At 41.8% G+C, this 15,360-nt stretch overlaps 1 protein-coding gene across 1 annotated transcript; it reads left to right on the forward strand.

Annotated features, from left to right (window-relative positions):
- Positions 1–1,214: 1,214 nt before the first annotated feature.
- Positions 1,215–14,206, forward strand: ntrk2b (neurotrophic tyrosine kinase, receptor, type 2b). The gene is made up of 18 exons (XM_061075805.1): positions 1,215–1,423; positions 3,102–3,176; positions 3,266–3,337; positions 3,428–3,496; positions 3,586–3,737; positions 3,921–4,057; positions 5,722–5,854; positions 6,364–6,663; positions 6,787–6,804; positions 6,937–6,945; positions 7,096–7,130; positions 8,127–8,226; positions 8,974–9,162; positions 9,882–10,012; positions 10,148–10,320; positions 11,318–11,558; positions 12,948–13,106; positions 14,021–14,206. The coding sequence occupies exons 1-18, from the start codon at positions 1,215–1,217 to the stop codon at positions 14,204–14,206; spliced, it is 2,388 nt and encodes a 795-aa protein (XP_060931788.1).
- The last annotated feature ends 1,154 nt before the right edge of the window (positions 14,207–15,360 follow it).

Consider the following 15,360-nt stretch of genomic DNA (forward strand, 5'->3'; position numbering starts at 1 on the left):
ACGTCACACTATAGGCCTTAATGGCCAACCGTACACCAGTGTTGGTGAGGAGGAGAGGGGGTGGGGGGGTGGGTGGGGGGGGCGCTGCTTTCATCCAATACATGGCTCCAGGTCAACTACAACCTCACCAGAGTTTACATCCATGTTGTTGTCGTGCCCGCCGACACGCAGGGGCATTTGACTTTGATGTTGACTTTGATTCCAGCTACAGCCACATGTGCAGCCTATATAACCTGAAGGCGCGTACATTGCAGGCTTGCTGATGTTTGTTTTTTTTTTTGTTGCACGACCAGTATATTATAAAGGAAAATCCCCCCCCAAAACAACAAATTCCCATAAATACAACATGTCATAAATGCACCTCCAGGGGCACCACCATTAAAACCAGTAAACCCAGTCCCAGTGCTGCTGGCTCGGGGAGGCAGATGCGCTCGCGTCCTCGTCGATAATCGATAGACGGATGCAGGTGCAGGCTTCCTCCGTGCACACACACACACACACACACACACACACACACACACACACACACACACGCACGCAGCCTCACCACGCATCCTTACTCCGCTGTGCAGCCTTCTCTTCTTTTCTTTCCCCCCCTCTCTCTCCATCACCGCACATATGAGAGAGGAGGACGCTCGTCGGGTGAGGGGGGGCCTCGCCGCCTATTGATCTATAAACATCTGGAACACCTCATATTTGTTTTACAAGGTGGAGGCGAGCAGCCCGTGCCCGAGCCACAGAGGAGGGAGCCAGCAGCGGCAGCAGCGGAGGAGGAGGAGGAGGAGGAGGAGGAGGAGGAGAGGAGGAGGAGAGGAGGAGAGGAGGCACCGGGACGGAGCACTTGACACCTCGCTTCGCGGCATCGAGATGCAGTAGTGTGAGGAGGAGAGCAGCTCTGCGGAGACGGGAAGGCCAGTCCATGGCATCTTGATATTTCAAAAAAAAACAAAAAACCCGTGGGCTCCGCTGCGCATTCCTCACCGACCGACCCCCCCCCCTTCCCTCCCTTCCCGCGGAGTGTAACGGATTAACTTGGCCACATTATAACGGAGGCGAGGAAGGACAAAAAATCTCAACCCAATAATTCAGTCTGACCAGATTCTGTGTTTTTTTGGGGGGTGGGTGGGTGGGTGGGAGGGGGTGGGGGGGTCGTGTGTGTGTGTGTGTGTGCTGTGTGTGTGTGTGTTGGGGGAGAGATCATTATTGGACCTGCGATGGACTCCAGCGCGGGGGAACATGGCACGGCTCGGCTCGGCTCGCTGCTGCTGGTGCTGATGATGCTGGGGCCGATGTGGAGATTTGGCGATGCCTGCCCCGCGTCGTGCACCTGCAGCATCTCAAGGATTGTTTGTATTGATTCCGTGCCGGGGATCGAGGATTTCCCCGTGCTCACGCTGGATGACATGGAGAACATCACCGAGATGTAAGTGTGCATGTATGAAAAAATGGTCGCGCAGACACACACACACACACACACACAGACACACACACACACACACACACAGACAGACAGACAAGCTGGTGAACTTATTAGGATGCAATGCGTAAAGAACCACCTTCGATCGTAGGTCGCAGTAATACCTAAGGGCTGGGATTGTGATACTACTAATCAAGGTGGTGATGGGGATGATAACACCAGCAGCACTCGGGTGTTACTTCACCGTTAGAGATTCAAGATCAATAAGACATCTGTGTTCTGCGCGTAATGTCAAACACGAACATTTGTGATTTTTCTATTCGCGGAACCATGCATGGTTTGTCGGATCATGTAGCCAGCGTGCGCGTCGTGAGTGCATGGGGGTTGCGCATGCCACTACCGACGTCTGTGTGTGTGTGTGTGTGTGTGTGTGTGTGTGTGTGTGTGTGTGTGTGTGTGTGTGTAATGGTGGTGAGAGTGTGCGTCAGGCTTATTTGGATTAGTCGGTGTTTCCTTTACAAAATAGCTCCAGAGGTAGTGATGGTAGTAAACGGTCCAGGCCCCGTTCGCAGCCTATGGAAGGTGATCGTTCTCGGTCTTTGTGAAACATGGCCTCAATGTGGGAAAAAGAAAGAAAAAAAAAGATCCACATTGTGGCCAGATTACACACCAGAGCCCATCGGTTGTATACAAGCGGAGATACAGGCGGTGTATTCCCACCACAGTCATGTAGCCTGGCCTTATCTGCGTCAGTGTGCAGGCCTGTGCACCTGGTACAGCCGTGCACAGGCACACAGCTGCATGGCACCCACTGGAGATGATGGAGGGGAGACATGGGTGAGCTCTCTGAGGCAGACCCGCTGGCGATAGAGGTGTCACATCAGACTGGCATGGCTTTTACAGTAGCTGGACCAAAACACGATTATTCTGCATTTTGCAAACAAAGCAGCAAGCAGCCAAACATCTGATATTTTCCCACACATTTTACATATTTTTTGTTAGATAAGGGAAGGTTGTGACTTTTAAATCCAGCAGTTAACTTCACTGGGCCAGATTTGTAATATTTTAGGGAATAAGGTCAACTCCTGAAGCTGCACCCGGACCTTTAGAGCCCTTAAGATACTCTAACATATATATTTTAAGACACTACACTGTTTTGATTATACTATAATGATAGCCAAATGGTAAGGACACCATGGGCACACATGCCAAAAGTACACAAAGCTGTACTAGTATTCTCTTGTCATTTAATTTATTCTACTGTATTTTAGCTAAACTTAAAGAACAACCAACTTTCTCAAAGAGGGTTGAGAGCATCACAGCACTGCTGGGAAATACATTAAATCCGTGAAACTATCTTTATATGTCTGACTGCGTAAACACATACTGTTGTAATGATTCACATTGTATTGGAAATCAAATGTGCTGCGAACTTAATACCCACAGTGAAGCAATATGAGACGATAACATACACATAAAAAATGAGAAATGCCTACAAAATAAACAAATATCATCTTTTTTTGTTTCAAGTTTCAATCAAACACAATTTACTTGTTTGTTTTACACTGTGACTGTAAATGTTAATGTTACTTATAGTGCATAAAGAGGTAGTACAGATTCAGATCGAGTTGTTTACCTCATTGTTACTGCATCTAACATATCTTTCTTGGACATTTTTCCACAGATACATTGCAAATCAGAACAGACTGTTTGACATGAATGACAACAGTTTGAGACACTACATAAACCTCAGAAACCTGTAAGTATCACACCATGTGTTTTTCACGGAAACGCCAACAGATAAAAACTGCAGATGATGTGATAACTCTACTTTTTCACTTCCAACAGAACAGTGATAAACACCAGATTGACATCGATATCATCAGATGCATTTTTCAACAACACAAGACTTCAATATGTGTAAGAATCATTTTCTTTAAGTTATTTTCACTGATGTACACTGGAGTTGCCAAGTTTGGATTTCTAATATCTCGTTTTCTTTGCTTTTAGAAATCTCAGAGACAATAATCTATCCACGCTCTCCTGGAGAACATTTCAGAACTTTAACATAACATTACCGTAAGTATCACGTGCACTAATCGTCTGCACATCACTCTGTGCCTGTGCGAGAGCACGAGTTTCTCACGTGCTGCGTTTTCAATCGCCAGGCTCTTCCTGTATGGAAACCCTCTGGATTGTGTTTGTGAGAACTTGTGGATCAAACTGAGGCTCGCAGAAGACATAGACGGCCAGGATCTGAGATGCATGGACGATAGAGGAGAGACGACGGCCTTCGCCAAACTCACTCCACCGGACTGTGGTAATGTGAAACCGAGTTATATTAAGCAACGTTACGTATCTGATATTGAATGTTTACAGAGAGGTGATCACCTCATGGAGACATAAAACGAAGACGGAGAGAAACCTGGAAACAAATCAAGCTGTGAAAGGTTTTATATCTACAACAGATGTTTAATTTTTCCTGTGTGTCTGTGTCTTGCAGTGGTTCCCAAAGTGGAGCTCACCCCAAAGACTGTGACCCAGATGCGGGGGAGCAACGTGGAAGCTGTGTGCACCACCACAGGTTCCCCTCTCCCTGAGATCCTGTGGAACCTGGACCTGCTCTCCACACAACACGAGGTGAGTGTACGAGGGAACACTTTCCCAAGGGTTCACCACTTTGAGCACTCGATTTGAAAAGGTTTTGCTTTAGTAGTAATGCAGGAAATAGAATGACATACCTTGTGAGTTCTACTTAAGTTTCAAATCCACTTTGAGAACTACAATGGGATAAATTGAATCATTGTCAATATGACAAAGACCAAATCCTAATTGAACCATGATATAACTTATAGAGCTCTGTTGGTACTGTTACACATTGGCTCGTGTTGTGTAACAAGAAAGGAGGAAGGTCACACATTTCAGCAGTTGCAGTATTTATTTAACCAAGAAAACTAACTCTAAGTAAACATGGTAATCAGTTCTGTCAGTGATGTCTGTAGTGATAAGAGTGCCTTATCATGGTTACCCTATTTTATTTTGAGAATCCCAGTGCCATAAGATCTCACCAGAGCACCAAATGTGTTAATCCACAGGAAAAAATAGAGCAAATCAACAGACTGTTTAGTCCTATTTGATCGCAAACTACAGTGTCCAGCAGTTTTTTAGGAAAATGCCTGATTTAAAATGAATCTGTAATCTGTTTTTTAAAGATTTGCATCTTCCCAAGGAACCAGTAGACCAGTAGACTAGGGCCAAGTGCCATGCGGGTGCGACAGCAGTGCAACAAAGTCTCAAAGTGGACTATAAAACAATGTTGGTCATGGTTTTTCCATGGCGTCTGTTGATAATACTGACAAGCTTTGTCCTTTAAGTCAAAAATAGGAAGATTTCAGTTGAGTGGGACTGTTGGGACTATGTAGACCTGAGGTTCCTGAAAGATGAGGTTCGACTTTCAAAGGCATGAAATTTAGGTCCAAGCAGAATCGTCAGGACCTCTGTAAAAAAACTATTAACACATTATTGTTAAAATGATGAACAAATATTATGACACCTCAAACACTTGTGGTCGCTTATAATTTCAGGCTTGTGGCTTAATTTATGAAACTTGGTTGGTCAAGACCTGATACGTGTCTGGAGAGCTGATTGGACGAGTGTCAATTATCAATATGTTTAGCAAAAGTAAATATTTTTAAAATGGTAAATACTGATAATTAGTAACATCTGTGTTGACCTATATTTCCTTTTTCTTTTTACTGTTTATCCATCTCATTGAGGTTTTGTTTTAAATTAATCTATTGATATACTTTTAACTGTTTTAGCTAATTATTTTCTTTCTTTATCCATCACATTTAGCTCATGTATTTATTTACTTTTAGCTTATTTGGACTGTTCCATTTTTGTAAAACTAAATATCTTACTACTACTTTTTTACCTGTATATCCAGGACTTATGGCTATTTTCATTTCTACTTTTAGCTGACATAGTTCCAATACTAATAATTCACAATTGTTCTGCAACTATTTCAAATCCATCCATCTATACATCCAATGATCCATTGATCCAGTCATTAAGTTAATTACTGTTAATAAACAATTTAAAGCATTTATTACAAAGTACTCTTGATAAAGTGACCAACATAATTTATCCTATGTGCTACACTTGACTGGGGCTGATAGGAGATGTGTACTGTGCCGTCGTGTCTGTTTGTTATTGTCTGATTTTTGTCCCTGTACTAAAGATCACACCAGATCCTTATAAACAGGACACACTGTATAATGTACACGATACTGGTGTGTCTGCAGATCGAAGCACTGGAAACAAAGAGCACCCTCACCTTGTCAGGCCTGTCTCCTGACGATAATGGCAGGGTGATCATATGCAGCGCTGAGAACATGGTCGGTCAGACGGAGGCCACCCTGCAGCTTAATATCCTCTGTAAGGCTTCTTGCTTCTCTGTCATCATTAACTGTGAATGTTAAGCAATACTAGCATTACAGCATGCATCTTTAAGAATTACATTCACTGTGTGAGTTTGTCTAATTTCCTCTCAGATGATCTTTTAAATGCTGCCTTCTAGACAGTTTTTCCAGTGGAAGCACAAGGCTCCTCAGTTTGTTCTAATTTCTGTCTCTCTGCAAATCGTATTGACTCTTGCTGTTTCCTGTTCATAACTCTTCCTCCTGTGAAGCTCCTCGTGCCTCGCCGTGCTCCTCTGCCTGTTTAGTGCAACATTTCTCCTCATTCCCCTCTTTCCATGTTTTCCCGGTGTCACAGTTCAAACGTTGTGCGATCCGTCCCTCTCCGCTGTCGACCACACTTTCCATCCCCGGTTGCATCTCTTCTCTAATCCCATGAATGTTGCCTTTCCTCACTGGTGTTTCATCCTGGTGTTTATGTCCTGTCATCCCGTGATTACTCTTCCTCTACTGTTGCCTCCGTGTCAGTTGCCCCCACCATCCAGCAGCTGCTGGGGCCGGAGCAGAACCACCACTGGTGCATCCCCTTCAGCGTGACGGGGAACCCCAAGCCCAAGCTCGAGTGGTACCAGGACAACAAGCCCCTGGAGGAGATGGACTACGTGCACACGCAGATCCACCTGTCCACCGACACCGAGGACCATGGCTGCCTGCAGCTGGTCAACCCCACGCACATTCACAATGGCGTGTACAGGCTGGTGGCAAAGAACGAGTACGGCCGGGACGAGAAGAAGGTGTCTGCCCAGTTCATCGACCCACCTGGACCAGGTAGGACTGTGCTGGGTTTTATATGGCTTAATTTAGTAAGAAGTTATATTATTATTATAGAACAAGAATCGTTTGTGTCTGTGAAGTTGAGTAATAGAGATTTTTCTTCCCCATTTTTAGGAGATGAGGCCGTCTACTACTGTAAGTAATGATTTAGCTTTATAAAACCTTACTAGGTTGAGAATTAATATATATGAAGTTAAAATGAACTCTACCATGCTGTGTATCTTTTCCTCCTCCTGTGGCCTGTGCCTGCATCTTTCGTCTGACCAGATACTACGGGTGAGTTTATGGACTGTTAAAAAGCTCATGTCCACTTATAGTCAGCTTTATAAAACATGTTTGGGTTAAATAGTTTTAATTTTCAAATGTTCAGACAAGAATTTTGATTACTTGATTTTAATGATACTTTGATTTTATTCTTATTTTCAGATTCCCCGCTCCCCCCGTTGGATGACAGTGTTGCTGTAAGTGATCAGCCCCCCTTACCATCTAAAGCAGTGGTTTCTAACCTTTTGGTGTGTGGCCCCCTTAAAATGAATGTGTCAGTTGTGAGCTGGTCAATCAAAGATATCTTTCGTATTTATATAAAGAGAAGAGCAACGATTAGAGGAATGATTAGAGGTTCTTCAAGATTTTGGAAATATTCCTTGAGATTCTGTGACATGGTGACACAACTGAATCAAGACAATCTGCAAATTCGTCAGCTGCACATTCATGTCGTAAATCTCCTTTGGATTCAGATCTTGCGACTGGGGAGGAAGAACGCTTAACGACTTGTTATGTTCATGAAACTGGTTTGAGTTGACCTTTGCTTTACAACATGCATTATGATGTTGGAGAAACCATTAGAGGATTGTAAACTGTGTCCATAAAGGGTCAGCAGCAATACTCCGACACGCTGAGACATGATTGGCTGGTATCAATGGGCCATAAGCAAGCCAATCTTCAAGTCTTTGGTGTCTACTGCAGCCTTAGATTTCTGTTGTAAGCTGAGTGGAGAGGAACGTGACATGGTCCTCTGCTGTTGTAGCACATCCACCTAACTGCTTAATGTGTCTCTCTCGTCAACAAATCATTTCAGTCCACAGTCCACGTTTTTTGTTTTTTACGCACTGTTCTGCGTGAACTTCAGAGACGGTTGTTCTGACAATCCCTGGAGATCAACAGTTTCCGAAATGCTTAAAGCAGCGTGTGTGGCACCGTGGTCACAGATAATAAGGTCACATTTTTTTGATATTTGGTGTGAACAGCGGCTAAAGCTTCTCATCATCGGACTTTGTACATTTCGGCTGACCGAAGATTTGCTGATTGAATTATTAAAGTGCTATGTGAATGTATGCTTTTCCCATAATGGGCCTTATGGTGGATCCTGGTCGCTGGTTGGTAGCGACTGATCCAAAAGATGTGAGATGTTTTTCAAAGCTGTTTCAAACACTCTTGTTGTATTTCTTTCTTCCCAGGTGTATGTAGTTGTTGGAATCGCAGGAGTTGCATTGACCGGCTGTGTCCTGATGGTGATCATTCTGAAATGTGGAAGGAACTCCAAGTTTGGTATTAAAGGTGAAATATTTTTTATTTATGCCCAGAGTTAGAGTTGAAACAATTTTTGTGCCCATCCATTGAAAACAGATAAAGCCATCAACCAGCTAGCTTAGCCTACAGAGCCAGGCTAGCTGTTTACTACAGTTTTCTCCATAGACTATATATATATATATATATATATATAGATAGATAGATAAGATAAGATAAGATAAAAACATTATTGATCCCACACTGGGGATATTCCCTTGTTACAGCAGAATACAAATATAAAAGAAGTAAACAGTATGAATAAATAACAAATATACTGAATAGGTACATAGTATACACATTATACAACTTTCTAATACTGTGTGTATACAAAATATCCAGAGATGAAGCTCAAATATTCCAGATACAAACTCTGTAAACTGTTTATAAACCAGTTACAATTATATATTAATTAAGATTTACTGAATTGGTTTCATACTATTTAGATGTAAGTTCCACCATTGCAAGTTCTACTGTGTCAGTGTAAGAGTGACTGTAGGAATTTACGAGTCCCACTTTGTGCTGAGCTCATGTTCTCATATTGATTCAGGAAGACTTGTGTCTATAATCACCTGATATATTCTCCTTGATTACATTTCTCCAACCTTGCTCCACCTCCTCTTTATCTATGACCACCACCCTTCTCGTCTTCCCTCTCCTCCTTCTCGTTCCTCTCCACCCTCTTTTCCCCCTCCTCCTTCTCTATCCTCTCCTCCCTCTCTTCCCTCTCCTCCCTAGGCTCCTCCTCAGTCATCAGTAATGACGATGACTCCGCCAGCCCTCTTCATCACGTCTCCAATGGCAACAACACCCCGTCGTCCTCGGAGATGGGTCCAGACGCAGTGATCATCGGGATGACAAAGATTCCTGTCATTGAGAACCCACAGTACTTCCGTAACTCCGGCAGCATGCTGAAATCTGACACGTGTGAGTTACCGCCTCGCTCGACCAATGCCTGGTAACCTGGACCTTTTCTGATAAATCCATGCAGGGATCACTGCTGGACGCCAGATCTATTGTCAGCGTCCTGCTGCATTGTGATAGAGACTCCAGCTCTACGGGGGCAGCAGGACATACGGATAATGTTCGGAAACACAAGCTTGTTTACAAAAGGCTCATTGCAGCAGACTGACCCTGAGTGGTTTGGTCTTGTTGTTTTCTTTTATCAACTGAAAATTAATTAACCGATACATCCGATCGATTTTTGAAGATCTGCTGGTTCTTGCTTTTGTCGTCAAATATATTTTGTAGACTAAATGAGATAATGATTAATCAAATAAATCAATTAATAAGATCAGGTTTGACTATAACTATATTGTTGACAATAATCATAATCTCAGGTCATAAACATTTTATGGTAGAACTCTCATTCTTTTGCATTTGTAAGCAGTTTGCAAACATTTAATAAATACTATGATATCGTCGTAATCAGCTTTAAGGGCTTTTTAGTAAAAAATGTATGTATGAAGAGTGTGTGCTTAACCATATTATCCAGCCTTCACTCAACAGTGTGCTGCTTATACAGTAAATGCCGAATACAGGGACTTAAGATAGTATCTTTCCCATTTTACATAAACCAAAGTCGCCACTTTAATGAAAATGCAGATGTGACCTTGACTTTGATTGGTCATCTTTGTGCATTAAAGTTGTCCAGCACATCAAGAGACACAACATCGTCCTGAAGCGGGAGCTGGGAGAGGGAGCCTTCGGGAAGGTCTTCCTCGCTGAGTGCTACAACCTGACACCAGACCAGGAGAAGCTCCACGTGGCAGTGAAGGTACACATCCGGAAAATAATCAATGCACTTGTCGGTTCAGTCGGCGAGTTCTACTGGCTACAAGTGTGTCGCTGTAGATAACGCTTCTCCCCGCGTGTCCTGTCGTCTCTTTGTGTCTCTGCCTTTTTCGTCCAGACCCTGAAAGAGGCCAGCGAGAGCGGCCGGGCAGACTTCTACAGGGAGGCCGAGCTGCTCACCAACCTGCAGCACGAGCACATTGTCACCTTCTACGGCGTGTGTGTCGACAGCGACCCCCTCATCATGGTTTTTGAATATATGAAGCATGGGGACCTCAACAAGTTTCTCAGGTAGGAGACTTCTGCAGATAATGGCCTTAAAGGAATAGTTGAAGAAGATCAACACATATTTCATATCTGTATGTTCAATATGAAGTTACAATCAGCAATATTAGCTTGTTTAGTATGAAAGACTGGAAACAGAGGACAAACCCAGGACGTCCACTCTAAAGATCACTTATCAATACTTTAATTTAAATTTGTTTAGAAAATATCTAAAGAACACAGACCACTGACAATGCCGAACAGTCGCCTGAAATCACACAGTTTCACACACTCATCGATATCAGTTCCCTTAATATTCATCAAGATCCATTAATTATTCTCTGGGAAAACAGAGAAAATGTTGAAAATCGATCATGTTAAAGAGAAAATTAAATTGGATTCTTCCCTGACTTATATTGCATCCTTCCAACAAGTTTCCTTGTAATCCGTCAAGTAGTTATTGCGTAAAATGGACAAAAGCACAATGTCCTTGTTGCAGGTATTATTATCATTATAGCATTTTTTGGTCAATTGTGGAAGGGTAATTTTAGTAGATTGAAATTGTGCTTTAGCTAGAAGAACCCATTCATCTGCTAAGGCCCAACATTCCCCTGATGAAATCACATTTAAATTCACTAGATCCAGATTTTTATTTGGATCTGCACCAAAATTACACACACTCACAGATATACGAGCATACCTCTTCTTTCATCAAGATCCATCAATTATTCTCTAAGAAATCAATGAAAATATTGAATATCTCACAATGTTCAAGACCCATGCCACGTCCTTCTAGTTTCAAAGTTTGGAGGTTATTTGTCGAGTGGTTTTTGTGTTATCCTGCCCACAAATACAAACAATCCAACCAACCAACAAAGTGTGCCGGACAAAAACATAACCTCCTCTCTGGACCTAACTATCACAAGATTTTTATTAATTTCTTTTTCAATAATTGGAGTGTATTTTTGATGGTTTTGATGCAATACTACGACAGACGAGCTGCTGAGAGTTTTTGGGGTTGCAGGTCTCACGGTCCTGATGCAGTGCTGATGTCCGACGGTCAACACAGTCTCATGGTGGAGCTCACCCAGTCCCAGATGCTGCACATTGCCCAACAGATTGCGGCTGGCATGGTCTACCTGGCCTCTCAGCACTTTGTCCACAGAGACTTGGCAACCAGGAACTGCCTGGTCGGAGAAAACCTGCTGGTCAAGATAGGGGACTTTGGCATGTCCAGAGACGTTTACAGCACAGACTATTACAGAGTGAGTGTTTCTAATCATCTCGGTCTCTCACTCTCGCAGGCACACACTCGCAGTCATTCATATATATGCACAGAAATATGGAAATGTACCCACATACCACAGTCTCAAATACGTAATTAGAATTTTTTTGCAGTTCTATTCTGAAATAACTGTAGCAGCAAAAATGAAAATTTTAACCAGGGGTATTTTATCTTTTTAATACCATTTAAATGCAAATACTATAATCTGCATAAAATTACTGTTTCCATGGTAATAGGGGCAACAGTGCAAAAAGGCATGGGCAGTTTTAGTTTTTTTCTCCCTGGGCATGAAGTTAATGCCTCTTTACACTTCCTGAGCAGCTTGATATTAAAGCTCTGAGGGGTTATGATGTATGCTATGGTCAGCTGATGCTTGTGAGGAGATTACACCTTTTTATAATGACTTGAATATTTTTTAAATGTGTCATGTTGAGGAACAGATGGATGCATTTCATCTCCTCCTTCTCTGTGTCTCAGATCCCAGTTTGAATCACACAGTGCCCTCTCCTGGCCAAACTGGAATCAGAAATATAAAATATAAAAAAACAACTTGCAGATGCATGTGTCTGCATCAGATAAGATCAACTTGAAGAGACCCTGTCACCAACTCCTCGTTTCAAATGTTGTGATGAGAAACAAAGCAAACGCATGAACGCAGCTCACAGCATAAACACTGTCTTGTTTTCGCTTTATCGCTGCTTTCATTCTGCAAATCACATAATGAATTAGATTCGGGATTCAGGAAAACCAATATAGATGCAACAGCAACATTTGCAGTGAATAAAACAAGGATTACATAGACAAACATAGGCCTACTAATGTTTATATGTATTTTATAAGATGAAGACGCAATTTAAACACTGGTGAAGAGAGTTTTTAATATTTTTGTGGCTTCATTTGAAATAGGTTATTTTTCTTTCACAAAAGCAGATTCCTAATTGTTGTTTTGGAAGCGCAACAATTAGAGATTATCTTAGAGTTGATTATGCTGCGAGGAGGCTTTTCACTTTCGCAGTTTAATATTTGATTAAGAAACAGTGATAGAGGAAACATCACTGATCATTTTCATGTTCAAGTCATTTTATCATGACTCTATATACGCTATATTTGGCCAAAACCCTGATATTGGCTTAAATATTGCACAATTGACAATTTGGTGATGGTGGAACTACATTTGTGAAAGTGAAGTAATGAAAAGATGCAATAGATCCGACCTTCATGAGTTATAATCCCATTTATATCTAGTTATACCTAAAAATATCCCAATAAACACATTTGGAACTTCATACTCTTGGGGTCTTGTTGTGATGGTTTCTAAAAAGGATTCCTCTCTCTCTCACTTTCTCTCTCTCTCTCTCTCTCTCTGCAGGTGGGCGGTCATACGATGCTGCCGATCCGCTGGATGCCCCCGGAGAGCATCATGTACCGGCGGTTCACCACGGAGAGCGACGTGTGGAGCCTCGGGGTGGTGCTGTGGGAGATCTTCACCTACGGCAAACAGCCCTGGTACCAGCTCTCCAACAATGAGGTCAGACTCTGTCTTTCTCCTTCAGATTACATGTATTTACGTCAGGTTCACGTCCGACACTAACACACCGAGACGTTGCTCCTGATGGTCTCACTAAAGCAAAGGTTTGAATCTGGACAAAATCACGAGTACATGAGAAAAACACAGACACATATGATTAGGGAGAGTGGACAGATGAAGTCTGACTAATCCAATCTCCAAATTCCAACGAATCTCCACCTAACCGAACCCACATGAGGAAAACATGCAAAGACCCCTGAAGATGTAAGATTCTAGAAATTAGTACATAAAGCATTAAGTACTCAAAAGGCACTTCTGGCAAGAATGAGTGTTATTATATGGGAAATATATTTAAGTGTGTATTTACATACGTCAGTATTTATGATTGAAAATCAACAATTACTATATATTATATCACATCAATATTAACAGCTATGTACCACTTCAGATTGTCCAAAACACTTCCTTGTTCTTTCATTCTCATATTCATACAGACGACATTGGTCTTCAAATATATAACAGGCTATCTACATTTAATTTTAAAATACAATATTATGTCAACCATGAACCTTCTTGCTGAGAGGCGACAGTGCACCACAACAGGGCGCCTCCCTTCTTTTTTCATAAAGATTCATGAATTATTCTTTAAGAGAACAACCAGAATTTTGAAAAAACGTCCTAATGACAAGGGTTAGGGTTAGGGTCAGGCAGACAAAAAAAGACGAAAACTTAAATAAAAAGACAATATACCAATATGTCAGACAACCAATATTGTTTGTCCTGCTGATTGGTTGAAATCCCTTCGCTACTCTGATGTCACGTTTCATTTCACCATCAGTCATATCTATTGCATCGCTCTCATTCAGACGTCACAGACAAGCAGCAGACAGTTATTGTCCCCATGTGTCCTGCAGGTGATTGAGTGCATCACCCAGGGCCGCGTGCTGCAGCGGCCTCGCACCTGCCCCAAGGAGGTGTACGACCTGATGCTGGGCTGCTGGCAGAGGGAGCCCTACATGAGGCTGAACATCAAGGAGATCCACAGCATGCTCCAGAGCCTCGCCAAGGCCTCGCCCGTCTACCTGGACATACTGGGCTGATGCGCCAGCCGTGTCCTGTATGTTCTCCGCGTGCATGTGGGCTTTGTGAGTGTTGTCACATGAAGCGACAGAAGAGGAGAGGAGAGGAGGTGTGTGTGTGTGTGAGTGCGTGTCTGTGTTCATCACGCTGTAAATGTTACTGTAAATGCTCTCGTCCTCATCACATGAAGAAAAGCCTTAAATATCCAGTGATTTTATTTTTGCTTTTTTTGGACTCGTCCATCTGCAGATGTTACCGAAGCATGTTTCACAAACGGAAACCAAAATGTATACAGGATCAATATCATCAACACTACATACATACATACATACATACATACATACATACATACATACATACATACATACATACATACATACATACATACATACATACATACATACATACATACATACATACATACATACATACATACATACATACATACATACATACATACATACATACATACATACATACATATATGTGAAAGGCATAAAAGCTAAATGAAACTCAGACACTGATTACTGGGTTGTACAGTGTGTCTCTCCATCATGGACAAAATTAATATTTTGCTGTGGACAGAGCTTTCTCCTCTCATTCAGCAGTGTCTGCCAAAAGATAAAAAATATTCATGAAGTTACAGCCAAAGCTTTTTCCTTTATATATCCCACATTCTTTTCAAATATTTGTAGAATTTATAAAGTCCGTTTTCTCATGGAGCTGTTGATTTACTCTGAGGTGTTTGAGCATATCTGTTTAAAACCCCATATAGATGATCATAGATAGTTATTATACATAACTTACGACGGAGCATGAGGGCCATTTTGAAGAAAAACAAATTGGAGATTTTGAAAATGAAATCATAATACTACAAGATTAAAGTTGTACCTCAATTCGATAAAATATTTAGAAAAGTAGCAAATGAGGGGAGAATTCCGAGTTTATTCTTTTCAACTTTACTTTGGTAATAAAGTAATAATATTATGACTTCATTACTGTAATATTTCAACTTTGTTCCTGAAATAGTATGACTTAATTCTCATAATATTCCAATTTTGTTCCTGTAATATTGCAACTTTAATCTTAAAAGCTTTTTAAATATGGCCTTTATATTCCGCTGTAATAACCTGTTCAAGTCCACTGAAGGATTTCCAAATGTAAAACCAATGCT

Source organism: Limanda limanda, chromosome 1 (assembly GCF_963576545.1).
Source record: "Limanda limanda chromosome 1, fLimLim1.1, whole genome shotgun sequence".
Taxonomy (NCBI): domain Eukaryota; kingdom Metazoa; phylum Chordata; class Actinopteri; order Pleuronectiformes; family Pleuronectidae; genus Limanda; species Limanda limanda.